The sequence below is a fragment of the Triturus cristatus genome, chromosome 11 (assembly GCF_964204655.1).
Source record: "Triturus cristatus chromosome 11, aTriCri1.1, whole genome shotgun sequence".
NCBI lineage: Eukaryota > Metazoa > Chordata > Amphibia > Caudata > Salamandridae > Triturus > Triturus cristatus.
In genome coordinates, this window is record NC_140594.1 from 576,384,910 (window position 1) to 576,406,814 (window position 21,905).

The 21,905-nt window shown below is 47.8% G+C and overlaps 1 protein-coding gene across 3 annotated transcripts in view; it reads right to left on the bottom strand.

Moving 5' to 3' along the window:
• The window catches only part of PIWIL2 (piwi like RNA-mediated gene silencing 2), a 1,855,951-nt gene that overhangs the window by 1,409,288 nt on the left and 424,758 nt on the right, over positions 1 to 21,905 (bottom strand). For all 3 annotated transcript variants that reach the window (XM_085633754.1, XM_085633756.1, XM_085633755.1), the window contains one exon: positions 3,887 to 3,997. In XM_085633754.1, the coding sequence (XP_085489880.1) occupies positions 3,887 to 3,997 (111 nt within the window). The remainder of the gene's footprint in view (positions 1 to 3,886; positions 3,998 to 21,905) is intronic.

Below are 21,905 nucleotides of genomic sequence, written 5' to 3' on the forward strand. Positions count from 1 at the left end.
TAGGGGGTTTTGCATTAGAGCTCAGGGTTACAAATTGTTTACCAACTTCCTCAATAGCATTATTGTATATCTGAGGAAAAGGCGATTCCTGAGCAGCCCCTGTTCCCATGGTTAGGTCCTCCAACTCTCTAATCAGCACATCAATGTGCGTCTTAATCTTTGCCAATTTATCTGGGTGAGAGCCAACCTTATCCCATTTCAATCTTCGGTTGCCATCATAAGGAGTCACCTCCTTTGTTAGCTTCAATGGGGCTGCGTTTGGACCACCTTTTAAATTTCTCCACCCTAACGTCAAACATAGGGGATTGTGGTCACTGTCCTGCGAGGGGACCACCTCCATGTCAACTAGGTCACGCCACATAGTAACGTCCAGTAAGATATAATCAATTCGGGACGGGCTGCTGAGTCTATTAAACGTCATGGCCCCGTCTCGATCAGATGGTGATCTACCGTTTACTGCTCTTAGATTATAATCCACAGTAAGAGCGTTAATCTGTAATGCTTTAGCGGACCATTTTTTAATCGGGGGTAATAACAATGCAGGGATGGACCAACTAGCATCGTCCTCCTCTATACCCAGGGGGTCATCGTCACTTAGGGGTTCAAATGTACAGTTAAAATCCCCCCCCCACAAGTATTTTAGAATTTGAGGGGCAATTGGCTAATGCCTGTTCTAGAATCGTGAAAGTACAAGGCGTTTTATCTCCCCGGTTCCCTCTAGCATAAATATTAAATAACTCAAACTTACTTCCCATCACCTGGCCTGGGAATGAAAGATGTTGAATGTCCCTGCAATCCGAATCATGAACAGAGATATTCCAGTTTAGATCTATTTTTATCCATATATGTAAACCCCCCGAGGGTCTGCCCTTACCACAACTGTAAGTGGGTACACAAAAGGTTGCATATCCAGTTTTATATACTGGTACTAGGCTCCAAGTTTCTTGGAACATACATATGTCAAATTTTTCAATAAAGTTGTTCCAATCAGGGAGAATCAGTTTTTTTTCCAACCCAGCTATATTCCAAGATAACAGTCGGATAACATCTTTACCTCTAATGGGCGGAGCTGGAATAACTCCATTTTCACCAACCGATACCCCTGGGTTGGGTGTTTCAGAAAGCTCTCCCTGAATTAAAAGCTGATTAACGTCGCTACTACCATCCACAGGTAGTGAGTGGGTAATAGCAAGGGGACTAGTAGCAACCCTACTTTTCGGATCCAAAAGAACCCTATCACTAGTAAGTGGTTCGTCAACCTCATCGGATATCTCAGTTATGTTCCCCTCTAGTCTGACAGCACCTTGGCTGTCCCACATACCCTTCCTGTACTGTAATCTTCAATCACAGTCATCCATGCCCGAGAAAACATCAAACCTGTTCCCTAGCTCCAAGGGAGTAAAAGACCTCAGATGCTTCGTTCTCCAGTTGTTGTACCTAGAACCTCTAGGAGGTATCATGTTCCAACCTTGTGGATCGGAAAGCAAATTCTTGCCATATAATGCTGTGGGAATAGCTGGGTAAGCTCTAACAATATTCCTAGCATGGGTTGGAGGGAACACCAGGGACCTGGGATAAAAATAAGTCAAGGCTCGGGGGCTAATTTGGCTGTTACCATTACCTAGAGGCCAATTCAATATAAAATCAACCGCTTCTGGATCTCTAAAATTAATCAGGACTATATCTCCCTCGACATCTCTACTTCTACCACCAAGCCAAGGGAGACGTCTGACATACAATATCTCGCCATTAACGTTCTTGTTTATAGGGCTATATGTTCTTAACCAATGTATAATTTTATTTTTCAGCTGATAAAAGTCTTCTCTCTTATTATCAGCCAATGCAGGGACCCCTGTCAAAACCACCACCAAGGGCACAGCTTCTGGAGGTAAATCAACCTGAGGCCCATGGGCCCTTGGACCCCCATCCCAACTGAGGCTACCCTGCTCCTGACATGTAATCCCCAGTGGTGCAATGGTAAGACCTTCCACAAGATCAATAACGGGCTTACTAGTTAAATGTTCCAAAGTCGTTGGAGGGCCCTTTCTAGCACGATCAAGTGCTAGGCGATCAAGGACCGTGGTACATTTTTACTAGAATCGGGAATGTCCTGAAGAATATTACTAGTGGGTACTGTGACCTGAAGACTAGCCCCAATCGTTTGAGCCTTATCTGCGGCACTCATGTTTCTCAATGTGGATTCAATATTCTCTAGCCTGTGCTCCAACCCCCTCAAATTATCAGTAATGGGCAATATAAGAGTGCTAAGCAAATCTCCCAGTTTAGTTAGGAGAGCAGTAGAAATAACAGGAGTCTGTGGGGGGTTATCAGCAGGCAAAACGGGCTCGGGGTTGATCACAACTAAATCGGGGCTTACAGAGAGGGTACAAGTGGCCAAAATTGGCCTACTTTCTGGCTCAATTGCCTGTCCAAAAGCCTTTTCAGTTAGAGTCTTTTTGTGTTGGCCAAAATCAGAATGTTTAATCCTAGGGATAACTGGGGCCGCCCCCTCCTTGCGTCTTATTTTCCTAGGTGGAGGACCATGAATTTTCCCCTTAGCCGGTTTCTTGGCCTTTTTCCCAATTTGTTTCCCACGGCCTGGTAGCCGTGTGTTGAGAACTTTAAGGTTTCTTATATCATTTAAAGGGAAAGAATCACTAATGACATGAACACTGGGAACACGATTTGTAGGGGAACAATCACGCAATAGTAGCGGGACACTATCTTGGGAAAAAGGGGCATCACTGGTACCACAACTATCACAATCATCTGAAGGGGCCTGAGGGATAGGGGCCTCTAGGGCCCTACGTTTCATATTCTCAATTGAGCGTCGGCGCTCAGTTCTACGCTCGGCCATTAAAATATCCCTCTCATCGTCCACACAAATCTTCTTGAAGTAGCTATCTAAAGGGCCGTTTGTCACGCCCCCCAATTTATCCCCTAGCATTTTGTTCTCTAACAAGGCCATTACAATAGTGATATACCACGATACCTTCAATGTCAATGACCAGGCCCAGCCCTGCCTCGGTAGGCCTCGGAGGGCCTTAGAGGGCCCGCTCTTCGCTCCGGGCTGCGACCCGCGCGCGTCCCGCTAGCGCGTACGGATTGAACCACGTGATATACCAGCAAGAGGAAAAAGAAGGCGGGTCCGGGAAGAGGAACCAGGTGTGCTTGGAGATGTTGTAGGAGTGCACCCTGGTCCTCGCAGTCCCGTAAGTATTGCCTCCTCGCCGCTACCCCTCGAAATCAGCAGTGCGTCCTCACAGGTCACAGGGCAGGAAACAGCAAACCCAGCGAGATCCCTCTACAGCTGGTTTACATAGGCAAAGCCTCCGAGTGGCACCCGCGAAGCGGGGGCCACGAGGCGTGGAGAGGAAGAGGAAGGCGGGTCCGGGAAGAGGAACCAGGTGTGCTTGGAGATGTTGTAGGAGTGCACCCTGGTCCTCGCAGTCCCGTAAGTATTGCCTCCTCGCCGCTACCCCTCGAAATCAGCAGTGCGTCCTCACAGGTGACAGGGCAGGAAACAGCAAACCCAGCGAGATCCCTCTACAGCTGGTTTAAATAGGCAAAGCCTCCGAGCGGCTCCCGCGAAGCGGGGGCCGCGAGGCGTGGAGAGGAAGAAGAAGGCGGGTCCGGGAAGAGGAACCAGGTGTGCTTGGAGATGTTGTAGGAGTGCACCCTGGTCCTCGCAGTCCCGTAAGTATTGCCTCCTTACCGCTACCCCTCGAAATCAGCAGTGCGTCCTCACAGGTCACAGGGCAGGAAACAGCAAACCCCTACTTGGGTATCATTCCGGGTAGACTGACTGAAGGTACTTGGTTACTGAATACTGCAAGAGGAATACGAAAATAAAGTCTTAAGAGTCACAAGAAACTGCAAGCCTTACCTGAAAGTTACATGGTACTGGTACACATGCTCATTCTGGCATTTAATCCTGATCAAATTGAGTCCCAGCGGGGTGGGTGTACCTTTGAATCCCTGCTTCAATAAAGGTTCTCTGGAAAGAAAGGAAAAAAAAACAGCAAATAATGTATGTTTGCCGACCTAAGTCCTGATTATTTTCCTTCGGGATCAATCATAACCTTTTTTATCCTTTCATTCATATAACAAGGATTGATTCCTATTCATAATATTAAAACTTCATTTCTAAGGTATCGATTGGGTAGTATATCTATGTACGGGAACTTTTGATAAGATTTCCATGATTTAATCATAAAACCCACAGATTTTTTCCCCTCCAGGTACTGGCTATTCTGATCTTGAGACGTTTCTTTCCCTAGTATCTTCAATTCTCGTCTTACAACATCAATTTGTAAGTCCTGAGGGTTCAGTTTAACTCCCAATTACCTACATACTGTATCAAACATTTTCCTGACCCCAGATGCCCATTTCAGATCACTGTGCAAAATGTCCCTTTTGCACCATTCAGGTATTTTTTTGCTCCTCCCCATTTCCCAGGCGTTGCCAAAATCGTATTAATGCCATGCGTGCCACTACCTCCCAAGATACCATGCCCGTTTCTATCCTTACCGCCTGAATCATAGATAATCTAGGTAGGGATAGTACATTTTTTAAACATTTTCCCTCTTCCATATCCCACCCTCTTTTGCCACTCATATAAAATATTTCAGCTCCATATTGAAACTGAGGTAGTATCATGGCCATATACGCCTTCAAGACAGGTCTACTTGACCCTTCTCCATAATTCCTATAAAAAAAATTAAACCCGCTAACTGAGGCCTGCACTCGTATTCTTAATTCATTCAGATGCGCTTCCCATTTTAGGCATCTTTCAAACCATATCCCTAATTATTTAAACTCATTCACTATTTCCAACTTAGTGGAGCCCAGAAACCAACTGAATTTCTTCCTTTGCTTACCAAGGCTCAAGACCTTGGTTTTGTCTAAATTTACAACAATTTTTTTCTGACTACAATATTCATTGAACACAGTCAGCTTCTTCTGCAGACCTCTCTCTGATCGATCTAAAATTGCCAGATCGTCTTCATAGAGTTGGCAAGCAATATGTTTCCCATCTAATTAAGGCCTGGCGCCCCATACCTTCTTTAATATAACTGGTAAGTAAGCTGTGAATAAAGAGAAGAGCAAGGGGCCAAGACGCACCCTTGTCTTAACCCATTTTCAATTGGTATCTTCTTCGACACTGTCCCATCTATGTCCAGGATAACCTGTACCCAATTGTTCCTATGGAGCTCTTGTATAATAACCAGAAGGTCCTTAGGGATGTCAATGTTTATCCCCATCTCCCACAACCGGTTACGGTCTACCAGATCAAATGCTGCCCGGAAATTGATGAAGCAGCTAAACCGCATACACCCCTGCTCCACCGGACTTCCACGCGATGGACCAAAGGGACAAACAGTGGTCTAGTGTAAAATGTCCCTTCTTGAAATCCCCCTGTTCCAGGGGTATTATTTGATTAACCTCTACCCATTCTTTACGTTTTCCTAAGAATACTTTAGAAAATACCTTCTCTCCCACATCCAAAAGGTTAATTAACCTATAGTTTTTGTGATTCTTTACTTCTCCTCTGTTATGGATGGGTCTAATGATTGCTCATTTCAAGTCTGGGGCATCTGCCCTGTCTACAGAATGCCGGAAAACATTTTTGTAAAGAATTTTGCCCACCAGTCTGATTGGGTCTTTATAATTACTGCCAGGAGATTATCAGGGCCAGCTGCTCTAGTCAAAGTTAAATTTGCTATAATGCGTTTAACGTTACTTTCTGAAAATGACAACCTGATATCCTCCCCCATTTTGGGCCAGAATACGTGTTCCGTAGTTACTTGCCGATCTCCTTTACTATATATTTCACCCAAATATTGTTCCCAATCATCTTCTGTCACTACGCATTTCATAGTTGCCTGTGTCTTCCCTAACCCCTCTTGGACCAATTTCCAAAACTTTTTTCCATCCTTAGTTTCTATTGCCTCTAATAGGTTCCCCCAGCATTTCTCTTTATATGTTCTTTTATCATCTCTTATGGCCATTTTATATGTTTTGTGTAATTTCTGTAGGCTAATCCCCATATCTGTATCATACTTCAATTTCAATCTTCTTTCACCTTTTCTTATATTTGATTTTAAATTCCTACATTCCTCACTAAACCAATTTTTAGGTCTCGCCTACGCAGTGCGCATGCGCAGCATAGGAGGAGACCTTTAGAAATCAATTCCGTTTTACAGGCAAAAACGTGCACGCATTGCGTTTGCTTTGAATGGCAACGCGTGCACGTTTGGCGATTCCCTTGCGGGAGCGAGCTTTGAAACCATCTGTTTCTAATTAACAGATGGTTCCTACTCGCTCCCGCAAGGGAAACAGGCGCAGAACCCCTCCTCTCTCCCCTCCCCCTGCTGCCTTCTCCTCTCCTCATTTTTTTTACTTTCAGCGCGAGGCGCGCGCGCTTGTTTTATTAAGGATTCCCTTTTTTGCATTTAAAGACAGGAAAATGCTACAGTCTATGCACAGTGTACAATCTGCAGCTCATATGCCTCGAACGGAAAATGCTACTTACCAGTATGCATCTGTTCTTGGCATGTAGAGCTGCAGTTTTGTACACTGTGCATTAGATCATCGCCATCTGGTGTTGGGCTCGGATGCTTGCACCTTGTTGTTGTCTTGGAAGAAGTCTTTTGTAGTCACGAGATAGGGGACTCCTCCCTTGGACGATAGCGTGCATGGGCATCGACTCCATCCTCAGATTGTTTTTCGCCATGATGGGAAATGATGGAGTCAGTAAGAAATAGAAAAGATGTCCATGTGAATGCATCTAATTAAGATAATACTGGAACGGATACAGGTCCCGGGGAGGTGGGTGGGCGTGTACGAATCTGCAGCTCTACACGCCAAGAACAGATGCATACTGGTAAGTAGCATTTTCCGTTCGAGGCATATGAGCTGCAGATTGTACACTGTGCATAGACTGTACAGCAGTGCCTAGCGGTGGTCACCTGTATCTGTTGCAGTGGTTTGAAAAAGTGTTTTACGAACAGCTTGGCCCACAGAATCTTCTTGTTTAGCCTGCACATCAAAACAGTAGTGTTTGGTGAAGGTGTGCGGTGTAGACCATGTTGCTGCTTTACATATGTCATCTAAGGGGATGTTCCCTAAGAATGCCATGGAGCAGAACATCCGAATCATGGTCTTCCCGGATTACACCAGGGAGGTGCAGGCTCAGAGGCAAACCTATGACGAGGTAAAACAGAAACTCCGGAGCATGGGTCTTCGCTATGGCCTTCTCTACCCGGCCCGGCTCAAGGTCCTTTTTCTAAACCAAACGATCTTCTTTGATACCCCTCAGGCAGCTTGGACCTGGCTCACAGAGGAGCGGCCCCTCCTGGATCGGTCGTCCTCCTCCCCCGTGCATTGGGCCCCTTCACAGCCACTCCCGACTGCTCCTTAGACTTCGAGACGCCGGACCAGGTCCCGTAAGAAATGTGATCGTCGGGGGACGGGGACATCCCCATCGCCGGGTGTGTCATCTGTGCGTCCTTGCTCCTGGGCTTCGACTCGAGGCTCCGGTTCCCCCGGCCCGACTACCCCGCTGTCGGACTTGAGCGGTAGGCCGGGCTCCACGGAGGCTTTACGTCAGGCGGTATCCGACTCCCACCTCTCCAGGAGCCTAGCGCTCCACGGATCCGGTGACTATGAAGCAGCCTGAAAGAAACTGGCATCGAACACTTCCTAAATTGCCTCTTAAGCTCTGGTGCATGACCGCTCCTTCAATCTCTCAGGCGGAGGCAACATGGCCTCGGGATTGCTACCGGTGTTGGGACCAGTTCTTTAACTTAGTCTCTGGCCCGCTGGCAGCTATTGTTGCACATTCATCTCACTAGTACTGGTTGAGGGGGGGTGCCCTGATCCCAGGGCTCACACACGACGAACGACTTACTTCTTCTTCCAATCCCTGGACTTACTTGCAACCCCTAATGTATGTAGTCTTAGGTGTAATGGCAGCGGAGGGTGAATCTGTATCCGTACATAAGGAGGGGGGGTCCATCTCCACCATGTTCTTGTTTCGCTAACTGTTTTAGCTTAGCACCTAGTCTGTTTGCGAGGTTGTTGTTTTAAACTGTTTTTCTTTCCAGGGTGACAGATGCTTCACTTTCAGAAGTGTAGGGTGGGGGGGGGGGGAGGGGGGGGGGAGTAGGGGGGAATGGGAGGGGGGGGGGGGGGAGGACTGTTGTCTTCCGTCTGTTTGTTGTTTTTAGCCGCACACGGGCCACTGTTCCTTGTTTTCATTGGTAGATACCCACGCACAACTGCCTTCGATGACAACATGAGACTCACCAGCCCACGCGCCCCTTGCGCAAAGGCCTCAGGCACATATCATTGTCTCCCTTGGGTCCTGGGGGTGCCCGCGCAGCTGTCTTCCCTCCCACACACTACCCAACAGGATGGCGTCTACTCTACATAGGACCCTACACATCCTCTCCTAGAACGTTAACGGTCTACTGGACCGGATTAAACGTACTGCGGTTCTTCGCAGCGCCCAGCGGCAAGTCCCAGACATCCTGCTCCTGCAAGAAACGCACCTCCTGGGCTCCCAATTTAACTTCCTCGCCCGATACGGGTTTGATAGGGTTTGGCACTCACACGAGGCTCCCAGGGGATGGCCATACTGCTCCGGAAGGAACTTCCCTTCACCTTGTCAAAGGCCGTAACTGACTCACAGGGCTGGTATGTGGCCCTGGCGGGCATGATCGAGGGGCACCCCCTTAATCTTCTGTGTACCTACATTCCTCCCGCCAGCCTGGCCTCTACCCTTCGTCAGCCAACGCTGGTTTTCACCTCCCTTCCAGAGGGTCAGACGGTGGTTGGGGACGATTTTAATGCGGTCCTGCAGCCCTCGCGTGACACGACGGGCGCCTCATCGGTTTCCCGTTGGTCTTCTGCAAAGCGACTGACTGTTCCTCCATCCTGGGCCTCTGTGACGCCTGGAGAGTGTGGAATCCCCGTAAGGAACAGTACACGCATACCTCAGCAGCCCACCACACACACTCTCGTATTGACCTGCTACTGTTACCTGCCACAGACTGTCAGTTGATGTCCGGGGCCACGATCTTACCGAGGGGCATCTCAGATCACTCCCCCGTCTCCCTCCGACTCGGTAACCCCTTTAATGGCACTCACACGGTATGGCGGATGAATGCCTGGTTCCTGCAGGAGGCAAACTTTGTTGAATCCCTCGGGCAAGAATGAGACATTACTTCTCCACCAATGTGGGCTCTGTCTCCTCGCCGGGGACCTTGTGGGAGGCTGGCAAGGCTGTGATGCGAGGGGTGGGTAGAGGTCTGGTCCACACGAAGCGTAAGGAGCAATCCGCCCGGCTGGCTCGGCTGGAAGCCTAGGCAGCACGGCTGGAAGGCGCCCAAACTGACCATGACGAGACCGATTCCACTCGACAGCTCACTTTGATCCGGGACCAGATCTGTCAGCTCTCACTGGAATCCGCCAAAACGCTCTGGCGCTCCTCGGTCCGCGCGTGTATGGCTGGGGCGACAAAAATGTCAAACTGTTGCATAATTTAGTGTCCTATCCCAGGGCCAACCGTATTATTCTTGAGATCCGGGGTGAAGGGGGGGCTCCTTGCGTCAGCTCCCGGGCCATTGCTTGCAAGCTCGCCGGCTACTACGAGACGCTTTACACTGCCCGAGCTCCCCAGTCTTCGCTGGCAGGCCTTTTGGCCGGCACCGGGAACCAATTGTCCTGTCTTTCCTCGACGGATTCCGAATCTCTCGACCGCCCTATCTCAGCAGAAGAGATACAAGGGGCTATTTCACTGCTGCGCTCCGGCAAAACGCCCGGGCCCGATGGTTACCCCCAGGAGTACTACGCGACCTACTGGGACACTTTGGTTCAACCATGTAATGGAGGTGGGGTCCTTCCCATCTGAGACGGACTTGGCCACTATCGTAGTCCTTCCAAAGACGCAGTCGCCCTCCCTTGCTTGCGCGGACTACCGCCCTATCTCCCTCATTAATACGGAGATCAAACTCTTTGCCACTGTGGCGGCTCAGAGACTTCACCCCCACTTGCAAACGCTGGTGCACCCTGACCAATGCGGCTTTATGCCTGCCCGGGGTACTAGGCACTGCATACGCCGCCTCCACCTCGCTCTGGCACACCGTCACCGCCTCACCCCGTATCTGGCCCTGCTCTTCCTAGACTTCGAGAAAGCCTTTGATAGAGTGGATTGGGGTTATCCGGCTGACGTGTTGGAGAGGATGGGTCTCGGACCCGCGTTCCGACGTCTCATCCGGGTCCTGTACTCTGCTCCTAGGGCTAGGGTCCTCATCAACGGCGTGCTCTCGGAGCCATTCCCTATCCAGAGGGGCACTTGCCAGGGCTGTCCGCTCTCCCCGCTTCTATTTGCCCTGGTGATGGAACCCCTGGCTTGCCTCATCCGCCAAGACCCCCTCATCCGGGGTTGGGCCTAGGATCCGACCCAGATTGACAAAATAGCCGTATACGCGGATGACGTTCTTCTCTTTCTGGCGGATCCCAAGTGCTCTGGCCCAAGATGTTTGGAGGCTCGCGAGGCCTTCGAGCAAATTTCTGGGCTCAGGCTCAACTCGGCAAAATCCACGCTGGTCCCCTTGCACCCATTACGTGCGTGCTTCGATTGGCAAACGTCCATCCCCCTGCGTAGGCAATCTTTTAAGTACCTGGGGGTATGGATTGCTCTACATCCGGAGCTTGAGTGGGCCTTGAATATCACCCCCCTAGTTAGTAGGGCAAAGGCGGACCTCAAGAATTGGCAATCTCTCCCTCTCAACCCCTTTGGCAGAAGTGCCCTTTTCAAAATGATGGTCCTCCCCTGCTTCCTATACATATTACAGAATGTTACCTTGTATCTCCCAGGAAGTTGGTTCCTGGAGCTGGACGGGGTCCTTACCCGCTTTCTATGGGGAGGAAAGAGCCGCGAATGGGTCTGGCGGACTGTCGCATACCACGGTACGATGGGGGTGACTAGTCTTCACCTCTACTACCTGGTCACACGGCTTATCGTGATCCACGTCTGGTTCGCGGGCGGCTGGTCCTACCCGGCGTACAGAGTGGAACTCCGGGCATTAGATTTTTCGCAGCTCCAAGCCTATCTGTATGGGAGCCCAGTGCCGCAGGCTCTTCCCCCTGTCACCAGGGCGGTGCGTGTGGCCTGGCGGGCCGCACTGAGACATGTAAAGTGGAACCGGAAACTGACCAGACAGACGCCTCTGTGGAATGGGACGTGGCTGGCGGAGGTCTCCTCTCTCCAGGACTTTCGCTGGTGGGACCTCATAGGGATTTCGCTTCTGGGAGACGTTTGGGTGGGGGACCATGTAAGATCATTTGCAGACCTACAGCACCGTTATTCCCTCCACTCCTCCCAATTCTACAAAACCCAGACATGCCCTTCAGGTCCACATCCTTCCCAGAATTCAACCCCCTAGAGGCCCAAGTGATGATGGGGAACCTGGGTAGAGGGGGGGTGTCGCGGATCTATCGCTCCCTAGTAAACAACGGCCCCGCGGTCCTGGACCTCCTTCGCGCTCTCTGGGAGGGGTGGCTGGGTCCCCTGGAGGACGCAGATTGGAGGGACACCCTTATGGCCCCCAAAATGCTGACGACCTCCTTCAAGCTGCGGCTAGTCCAGCTCTATTATCTCCATGCGGCATACCTCACCCCCGCGCGACTGTACAGAGCTCGCTTGCGGCCCTCCCCATCCTGCACACGCTGCCAACAGGCCCCTGCTGATTTTTATCACATGGTATGGCTATATCCTGCCCTGGAAGAACAGTTCTGGGTTTGACTTAATGGCAGCAAGGCCAAGTCGATTAGTAAGTACCAAGTTAGGTGCCAATGCTGCACAAGGCTTTAGCCTACTCCTATTTTGACTGTGTGTTGAATTAAACAATCACATAGTAGACTACTTTTTCGGTCAGATTTAATCAAAGAGGTAACTCAATTACATCATATTTTTCATTTAACATTTTTAAACAACTCATGATCTCTTCATAAAAAGACTGCACCGTGTTTTGCACAATACCTTTGTGACACAATATAAATACAAATTTGTAAGATTTCGACACCCTCCAAAATACAATTTTAAGGTCCGAGCAAAGGCCAATCGATCATCTTAAAAACCTTTTTTCAAGAAAAGAAAGAGTATAGGCAACGAAAGTATAAATCACCTTTCTGGATGGCCTTCACGTGTCATTTGACACAGTGTTCACTTAGTTTTGTATATTTATTGAAGAATATGAATGGGTGTGTATGGGTATGAATGTGGAAGAGTTGAATGTCTTTTTTGTTTAAAATTGTATTTTGGAGGGTGTCGAAATCTTACAAATTTGTATTTATATTGTGTCACAAAGGTATTGTGCAAAACACGGTGCAGTCTTTTTATGAAGAGATCATGAGTTGTTTAAAAATGTTAAATGAAAAATATGATGTAATTGAGTTACCTCTTTGATTAAATCTGACCGAAAAAGTAGTCTACTATGTGATTGTTTAATTCAACACACAGTCAAAATAGGAGTAGGCTAAAGCCTTGTGCAGCATTGGCACCTAACTTGGTACTTACTATGTCCTGCCCTAGCGCCATTCTGGGCGGGGGTGGAGCTCGAGCTCACGCAGGCCCTTGGATGGGAGGTACCCCACGACCCGCTGCACATGCTCCTGGGGATGTTCGACGGCCTTGATGGATCCTGGGCTGATAAGCGTTTACTGGGAACGCCGTTGGCAAAACGCGACATCGCGGCACTCTGGTCCCAAGCTAAATCCCCCACAGTTCGGAGATGGAGAAGGGGGGTGGACTGGTGCGGTACCCAAGAGGAACCTCTTTTCGAAGCTAGGGGTTGTCCTGACCTCTTCGGCAGAATCTGGGGCAAATGGTTTAATCTATTGCGGGCCTGAGGTTGTCATGTCTATCTTGTATGTGGTCATATATAAACTGGTGGTCTACCTATCCCATTACTGTTTTTATAGATCTCTGTCATTCTTAAGGATTGCATTGTGCGTGTATAATGTGTCTGATTTGCTAACAATGAATTTCTTGTTCTCTTTAAATACAATAAACTTGATTATCAAAAAAAGAATGCCATGGAGGCCCCTAGTTTGCGTGTTGAATGCGCTCTAGGGGGAATAGTTAATGTGCGTTTCGCCTTTTGGTAGCATATTTGAATACATTTTACTATCCACCTGGCGATCCCAGCTTTGAAGGTGGGGTTACCCTTATGAGGTGGAGAGAAGGCTAATAAACAGTTGTTTTGTTTTTCGAAAGGGCTTAGTCCTGTCGATGTAATATAGTAGTGCTCTTTTGACGTCTAGCGTGTGAAGGGCTCTCTCTGCTACTGAGTCTGGGTTTTGGAAAAACACCGGTAACTCAACTGATTGGTTTAGATCCTGGGTACTCAAAGTACGGCCCGCAGGCCACTTGCGGCTCGACAGACTTTTAGATGCGGCCCCCGTGTGGAAAACAGCAGCAGACGCAGTCAGCAGTCAGCAGCCATTGCCCTCCCTTTTGTTCATTCCTCGGGACCGCATTCATAGTACAATTTTTTTTAAAAGCAATCAAAGGAGCATGATCAAGAAATTAGTGATTCGCCTCTTCACATGTGCCCCCTCCCCTTCTTGCTCAGTGACGTGAGACGCAGGGGCTCTAAGAAGGGGTGTAAATACAATAAAGACTTGTTAAAAAGTGAATGGTCTTTTGACGACCTGTGAAGTACTCGGGTGCGGCTGGCAGCTCAAAAACTGTTGTGTGTTTGCCCGGGAAGCTGTCTCAGCCCGGGCTGACACACACAACAGGGGGAGGGGGTGGGCTGAGGCCCTTTGAGCCATACGGGCGTTGCGCGCCTGGCATGCAGGTTGCTGGCTGTCCTTTACAGTCCAGCATAGACATCAGCACCAGCCACTGTGGGGGCGGGGGGGAAGGGGAGGTGAGAGACTACTCTTGTGGTGCAGATCTTCAACCTCAGTAACCAAACAGCTGTAATCACAGCCACGAAGGCGTTCTGTCAGCAGAAAACCAAGCCACAGTGGTAAGGACAAATTGCGCAGAGAAATGAATATTCGTTCTAAATGTAAAAATGAACCCTTGCTACTAGGTTAACAATACGACAACCACAAATGTCGTAATCTCGGTAAACTGAGTCTACCCTAAGCATCAACAATTTTGAAACCGAGCAATAGGGTTCCAAAGTAAAGTCCAAGTAATGATGATAGTGCACAACAAAAAAATATTTCCCAGATTATTTCCAGTTGTACAAGTCTTGTCTTTTATTCGTTGATAGAACTTCTTCGATGTGAGCCCCCTGTCAGCCAACACGTGTTTCGTCCTGACTATATCACGTCATGGACTTCATCAGGGCTGCAGGCAAACAAAAGTATATAATAACCAAACTACATAAGCATTATCAATGAGCAAAGTTCATACATCTGATTAACATGGTGAACTGAAATTTAAAAAAATTCAATTTATGGTGCCGGATAACCTAATAGGTTTAAGTGGTGATCGGAGCCAGAAATATAATGTGATGTATCCACCGAAAAGTAGAAAATATTCCGTGAAAATAGGAAAGGAAGTGAAACACCTGAAAGGGTGTAGTTTGTAAGAAAAGAACCTGAAGATAAACCAATCACAGTGAAAAAAGAAATAAACAAGGCTATATAAGCCATGAAGACGAAGCCGCTATCATAACTACTGATCTCCTAGGTAACGGCAAAACCCATAAGTTTATAGTGAACACCAAGTGTATTCTCTCTGTTTGAGACAGTACCGCTGTGATAAGACGTAAACGGAGTATAAACTCACCTAAATAAGATATGATCAAGGGCTTTAACTATTAGGTCCAAAACCTAATGTTGCATTCCACGAACTAAAATTAGTAAACAAAGATAAAAGAAAGATGTCGTCTTGAGTTATTATGATCCAATTGAATATCCTTGTTAGGTACTTGATTAATATAATAAAGGCGTACCGGTGATTTCCAGGAGGTAGACTTAACTCGAATTCTTCACGTTTTTCTGATATATAGTATTCCGGACTATTAATGGATCATTGTACCTTAAGGTAAAGAAAAATACCAGGCGATAGTATATTTGTCTGCTAAGCATTAAACCTTAAAATTAAAATGTCTGTCGTCAAAGGTAAATAAATTTACAATAATCTCGACAACAAACAGCCAAGAGAGAGCCTAATATCAGTATGGTGTTTGGTATCTTGTCACCTAAACACGAAATAAATAACTTAGCCCTTTTGAGCTACTACGCCTAGTCCAATTAGACTTGATACTTCAAGCGAAAATCGAACCATATATAATAGGTTCTAGTATGTGCAGCGCTTATCTATAAATATTTAGACCGGTCCTATATCTTCCCATTGACCGATCTATAAACCACAAACTCGAATTGAAGTAACTATCGTCATTTGTCAATAATTAAAGTAAATCCAGTCAGCAAACTGACAAGAGAGAACCTGATGTCAATGTAGTATTTTAACCCTATTCGGTATCCTATCATTTTAGCGCAAAGCAAGTAATGAGCCCCGTTAGGTGCCTATATCATGTCCAACTACATTTATCACTGCTAGCTATCAATAGGTCATATATTATCTAATATGATGTAACCAGCGCTTACCTGAAAGTATTCAAACCGGCCTTGTATCACGACCGCGTATTATTCTGTCAGCAACATCAGTCAGTCATCTAGCGCCATGAAACCGCTTGGTGTAAGCGCGCTTTACAAATAATTTTAACATAAGTGCCATTTCAGCAGCACCAATCTGTGTAAGTTTTGAAGACTCCCATGGTAAAGGCGTGCTTTTTATCCATGTTACCACGCTATGCCTGTCCAAGAGTTCTCCTTCCTTCACCTCCGAGTGGCATTGGACACATGTAAGGATAATGCCTTCTGAACAAGACACCTGAAGTTTAAGCTACGAGCCTCCCTGGTTCCAAACCGGTTCCCCTCCTTAGTGCAGACGGGCTTCTGTAAACATTCCTAGTTACTGTATGAAGCACGCTGTGATTCTGCCTTGTTCTTCAAACAGGTCTCTCAGAGATGTGGTGCTGGTGCGGAGGGATCCCAGATGCTCAGTGACATTCAGTGTGATTATATGCAATGTGTCTGTAGCATCACTGAGTTTCCGCTTTACACAAGGAGTACGAATGTGTTCAAGTGTGACCCAGTGACTTGTGCTCTAGTGAGGGCAAAGTTTAATAATGGATTGCCGTCCCAGCTGTAGATTGGGGGCAACCATGAATTAATTAATTAAATGAATGGACCTATATTTATACAACTCGACCAACAACTCAAAGGATATCCCTGAACTAGCAAGAGTGGACTCTTACATGTAAGATTGACCGACCTAGATTATTCTTGCTTGAAAAAACAAGTTTTCATTGTTTTTCTCAAAAGGTGCAGATCCAAGACTTTAATATCCCTGCCACATGCAGTGCTGCTTTCGATCTATAACTAGTCAAATGTGCAGCCCCTGGACTCATCAGTGCCGTATCTCATGCATGGTATAGTGCCCTCGCACCCCTGCTCGTACACTACAGCTCTGTGATGCATCAGTGCCTCATACAGCACACTGCTCCTGCACCCCTACACTACATCTCAGCGACCATCAGTGCCTCATGAACCTTACAGCACAGGGCATTGACATCCCTGCCCCATACAACACAGCTCTGCGACCATACTCTCCTCATGCACCTTACAATCAGGGCCCTTGCATTCCTGCCCTGTACACTGAAGATTTGTTTTTACTTTAGTAGCCACGCCCCCATCGCCCCCGCCCCTCCCATCTCATCCCATCGCGTCCCCATCCGCAGGCTCATCGATGCGGCCCTCGGCCACTAACCAGACTGTACTTTTGGTCCCCGAGAAAAAGTTTGTGAGTACCCATGGTTTAGATGAAAAGCAGAGATGACTTTGGGAAGGAATGTTGGATTTGTTCTGAGAACCACCTTGTTACGATGTATTTGTAAGAATGGTTCTTGTATGGTTAAAGCCTGGATCTCACTTACTCTTAGAGAGGTAATCGCGACAAGGAAAGCTACTTTCCATGTGAGGAATTGAAGTTCACATTTATGTAGAGGTTCAAATGGGGGTCCCATGAGCCTGGTAAGAACACTGTTTAAATTCCACACTGAAGAGGGCGGTATTCTGGGAGGAATTATTCTTTTAAAGCCCTCCATAAACGCTTTAATTGCAGGCACTCGAAATAGTGACAAGTGTTGTCTATTTTGCAAATAAGACTGCAAGTGCTGCGAGATGTAACCTTATGGATGAATATGCCAGATTACATCTTTGCAAGTGTAACAAGTAACAAATGATGTCCTGGATGGAAGCATCCAGCGGATCAATATGATTGTTTTTGCAGTAGATGACAAATCTTTTCCATTTTGCTGCATAGCAAGCACTAGTAGTTGGACGTCTGGCTTGTTTAATAATATTCATACAGTCCAGCGGAAGGTTAAGATAACCTAATTCTAGGACTTCAGGAGCCAGATTGCTAGATTCAGCTGACCTGGGTCGGGGTGTCCTATCTCTCTATGGTTCTGTGTTAGCAATGTTGGGGAGAGGCGTAGTTTTTGGTGTGGAACTACTGAGAGTTCCAACAGTGTCGTGAACCAAGGTTGACATGCCCATGTGGGAGCCACAAGGATCATTTTGAGAGACTGTTGTTTGAGCTTGCGTACTACTAGGGGAATCAGTGGGAGTGGCGGAAGAGCGTACGCAAATCTGCCTGACCAATTCATCCATATCGCATTGCCTTTTGATAACGGGTGTGGAAACCTGGCGGCGAAGGTTGGGCATTTTGCGTTTGCGTGTGTGGCGAACAGATCTATTTCTGGTTGACCCCACAACTGAAAAAATGGTTTAAGAACTTGGGAATGAAGTTCCCATTCATGTATTTGCTGTATCTGTCGACTGAGCAGATCCGCAATCTGATTGTGAACTCCTGGAAGGTGTTCTGCAAGCAGGTATATGTTTTGTGGAATGGCCCATCTCCAAATGCTTTGTGCGAGCTGGAATAGCTGCAAAGAAAGTGTGCCCCCTGTTTTTGTATATAATACACGGCTGTCATTTTGTCCATCCTGACTAGGATAGTCTTGTGTTGTAGATGTAGTTGGAATGATTTGAGTGCTAGGAATATTGCTAGTAATTCCAGGTGATTGATATGGAGCACTTTTTGTTGAGTGGTCCATTTGCCTTGAATTGTATGTTTTAGGAGATGGGCTCCCCAATCGGTGAGCGATGCGTCTGCTGTTAGCACTATCTGTGGAACTGGCTTGAGGAACGGTCGCCCTTTGGACAGGTTTTGTATGTTCCACCACTGCAGAGAGCGATGTGTGCGGCCGTCCACCAACACCAGATCTGTTAGTTGTCCTTGGGCCTAGTTCCACTGACGTGCTAGGCATTCCTGTAAGGGGCACATTTGAAGTCTTGCATGAGGTACAATAAAGATGCAAGAGGCCATCATCCCTATGAGTTGCATGAATACCCTTGCTGGGAGGGAGTGCTGTTGTTGAAATTTGGCAACTAAGGCTTGCATAGTGGCTATCCTGGCTGGAGTACGATGTGCCAGAGCTCTAGCGGTGTCTATTGTGGCCCCTAGATACTGATGTATTTGGGAGGGCTGGAGATGTGACTTGGTGTAGTTTATTATGAATCCCAAGTTGTGTAGCAGCTGGATGGTTTGGTAAGTGTGTTGAACACACTGTTTTTGTGACTTGGCTTTTATCAGCCAGTCATCGAGATATGGGAAGACATGGGTTTGTTGTCTTCTGACTTGTGCTGCTACTACCGCCAGACATTTTGTGAACACTCTGGGCGCGGTGGTAACTCCGAATGGAAGAACTGTGAATTAGTAGTGTTGTCCGTCCACCATAAATCTTAGATATTTCCTGTGAGCGGGGTGAATGGGAATATAAAAGTAGGCGCCCTTGAGATCTAGTGTGGCAAGGAAGTCACCTCGTTGAAGTAGTGGAAGAACCTGTTGAAGAGTGATCATGTGGAAATTATCTGAGTGTATGTAAAGATTGAGCAGTCTGAGGTCGAGTATTGGCCTGAGGGTGCCGTCCTTTTTTAGGGGATTAGGAAATACAGCGAGTAAAATCCTGTTCCTTGAGGCTGTAAGGGAACTGGTTCTATCGCTTGCTTTTGAAGCAGTGAGAGAACCTCCTGTTTTAAGAATGTGAGATGTTCTGTGGACATTGGCCGCTGTTTGGGTGGTATGGTGGGTGGGGTTGATGTAAATTCCAGGCAGTAACCATACTGGATGATTTGTCTTACCCACTTGTCTGTTGTAATGGAGTTCCAGACAGGCAGGAACTGTGAAAGTCTTCCCCGATCGGGGTGGAATGGTCTGGGGGGAGTGGAGGGAAGTCACTGTTTAGTAGCGGGGGAGGTCCGGGTGTTATTGTTACCTCGGCCTCTTCCTTTGTCGTTATTCCCCCTGTATCCTCCTCTAAAATATCCTCTATTGGGGGATGTTTGTGTTGTATTTTTGTAAGAAGTGGAGGTAGTGTCTGTTCCCATGTTTTTGGAGCCTCCTCTATAAAAGGAGCGACAAAAGGAACCACGTGTGGATGGAGACAGTAACGCTCCCATGGACTTAGCAGTCTCCGTGTCCTTTTTCATTTTTTCCAGGGTGGTGTCTACAGTCGGTCCAAAGAGCTGTTCTTGATTGAACGGCTGGTTGAGGATGGTAGTTTGTACCTCTTGTTTAAAGCCTGAAATGCTTGGGTATTAGCTATGCGCCAGTGATTGGCTGCTTGGGCGGCAACTCTCTTGCCAGAGGCATCTAGCAGCTTAGATTCCTTTTCCGGAGGTGGTGCGTCACCGGATGTTTGCGAGTTGGCGCGTTTTCTAGCGTTAGACACTACTAGTGAGTCTAGGGGTAGCTGCCCTTTGATGTAGGGGGGATCGTCAGGGGAAGGTTTGAGAATTCTAGTTCTCACTGGGTCCTTGAATATGTCTGGGGAGTGTTTAATGACCCCTTTGAGCATTGGCAGTATTTGTACAGATTGGTGCGACTGTTCAAAAGTGTCTAGGAGGAAATCCTCCTCTGCAGGGTGTGAGAAGTTGGCCTGATGTATGATGTCACTAGTTCTAGTGTACACCTTATATCAGTCCAAATACCCTTATGGTGATTGGTTGTAAATTCAACCTTATAGACCAGCTATCCTAGTGGTAGCATGGACAAGAGCAGTCTTAGGCTAAACTCTGAATGGCATGTGAAGCCAGCTGTGATACCATATATAATCCCTTGAATACCAAATGAAAGGACACCACAACAGATATATATATAAAATAAAGTGTATTTATTCTAAGCAAACCCTCAGCACTCTTTATGAGATTAGAGGTAAGTACAATACAGTCTTATTTAAGCATACATTAAGTCACACAGGTAAGTAATACAGTTAGGCCCTAGGGGCCACGCAAACCATATACTAAGTAAGTGGTATAAGAACCACTGTCACGGAAATAGAATAGGCCTAGGCCTAGGGAATCGCTGGGGCTACACTACACTAGCGTTAGTTAGGAAGTGGGAGGCCCACGGGATTCGTGTGCAGAGTGGAAGCACTCACGCGTAATGCGTAAAAGTCAATAGCAATAGTACAGTTTAGAAAACGGTAGATTTAGGACACTTCCGGAGTAGCTAGGAAGTTGAGACTTGAAAACTAGACACTAGGATAGTCACTATCCTGATGAGCACCGGAGTACCCAAGTTACCTAGCCCACAGGCTGCGGGTGCATAGGGGTGAAGATGCGTCGTTTTCGTCGTCGACTCCTATGGATGCCTGAAGAAAGATGCTGACAGGCAGTCAGTGAAGAGTGTCCGGTGGATCCCAAGGCTGGGATCAAGAAGAGAAGAAACCTGCAAGCAGAAGGGACAGAGTCAAGGTCACTAGCCAGTGACCACGTGGAACCAGGAAGGAACCAGGCGATGTCGTGAAGACTTGCAGGTGAAGGTGAAGCTTGTCGCTGCAGCCAGGAGGACCAGGAAGCGTCGAGGACGACCAGGACCAGGAGGCGAGCTGTCCCACGAAGGCTCTTGCTGTCGGCGGCGTCGAAGTCGGACTAGGACTCACCAAGCCTTGGCAAGCGGAACCCACGAAGAACGAAGGACTTGCTTCTGGTGCAGACCAGGAAGGTCTGGGGTGCTTCTTCTTTGCAGAGAAGCGGGAGCCAGTCTGGAGGAGCCAAACAAGCGCAGAATATTTCAGGGTGCGTCGTCACAGAGGCCACTAGCCAGCGGGCAAGCAACCGGACAGACGCGGCAAGCAGGAAAATGCTGAAGGGCCCCACGCAGGACTCGTGGAGTGTGGGGGGCTGATCTTCGGTGCAGATGGTGCTTGGGGTTGGGGCTTCTCAATCCCCGGTGCACAACTTCGAGGGTACCTCAGAAGCTGCGCTGTAAGTTACTAGCCACTTTTTCCAGGTAGCCGGTCCCACGTCGCTCGTCGCCTCCACGGATCTCAGCTCTGCTGCAGATGTGGATGAGGGTCGGAGAAGTCTGGAAGTCAAGGCTCTGGTCGGGCTCTGCAGTCGGTTCCTCGTAGAACGGTCGCAAAGCAAAGGGTAGTCTCTTGATGGTGCCTGTTTGCACAGGGTAGCCACTCCTTGGCTACAAGGGAGATTCTTCAGTCTTCTTCTTTCGTCGAATGTCGAAGGTCCAGAGTTTCTGTTCAGTTTTGCAGGTTCAGGATAATCTAAAGTCTTGAGGCCCAACTCCCACTCTTATACTAATCTGGGGGGCTGGGATACCTGCTAGGTCACGCCTTATGGGTGGGACCTGGGAGGGGGTGGTTACACCCACTTCCCTTTGTCCAGTTTCGCGCCAGAGCTGGGGCTGGGGTGCCCCAGCGCCGGTTTGAACTGGACTATGC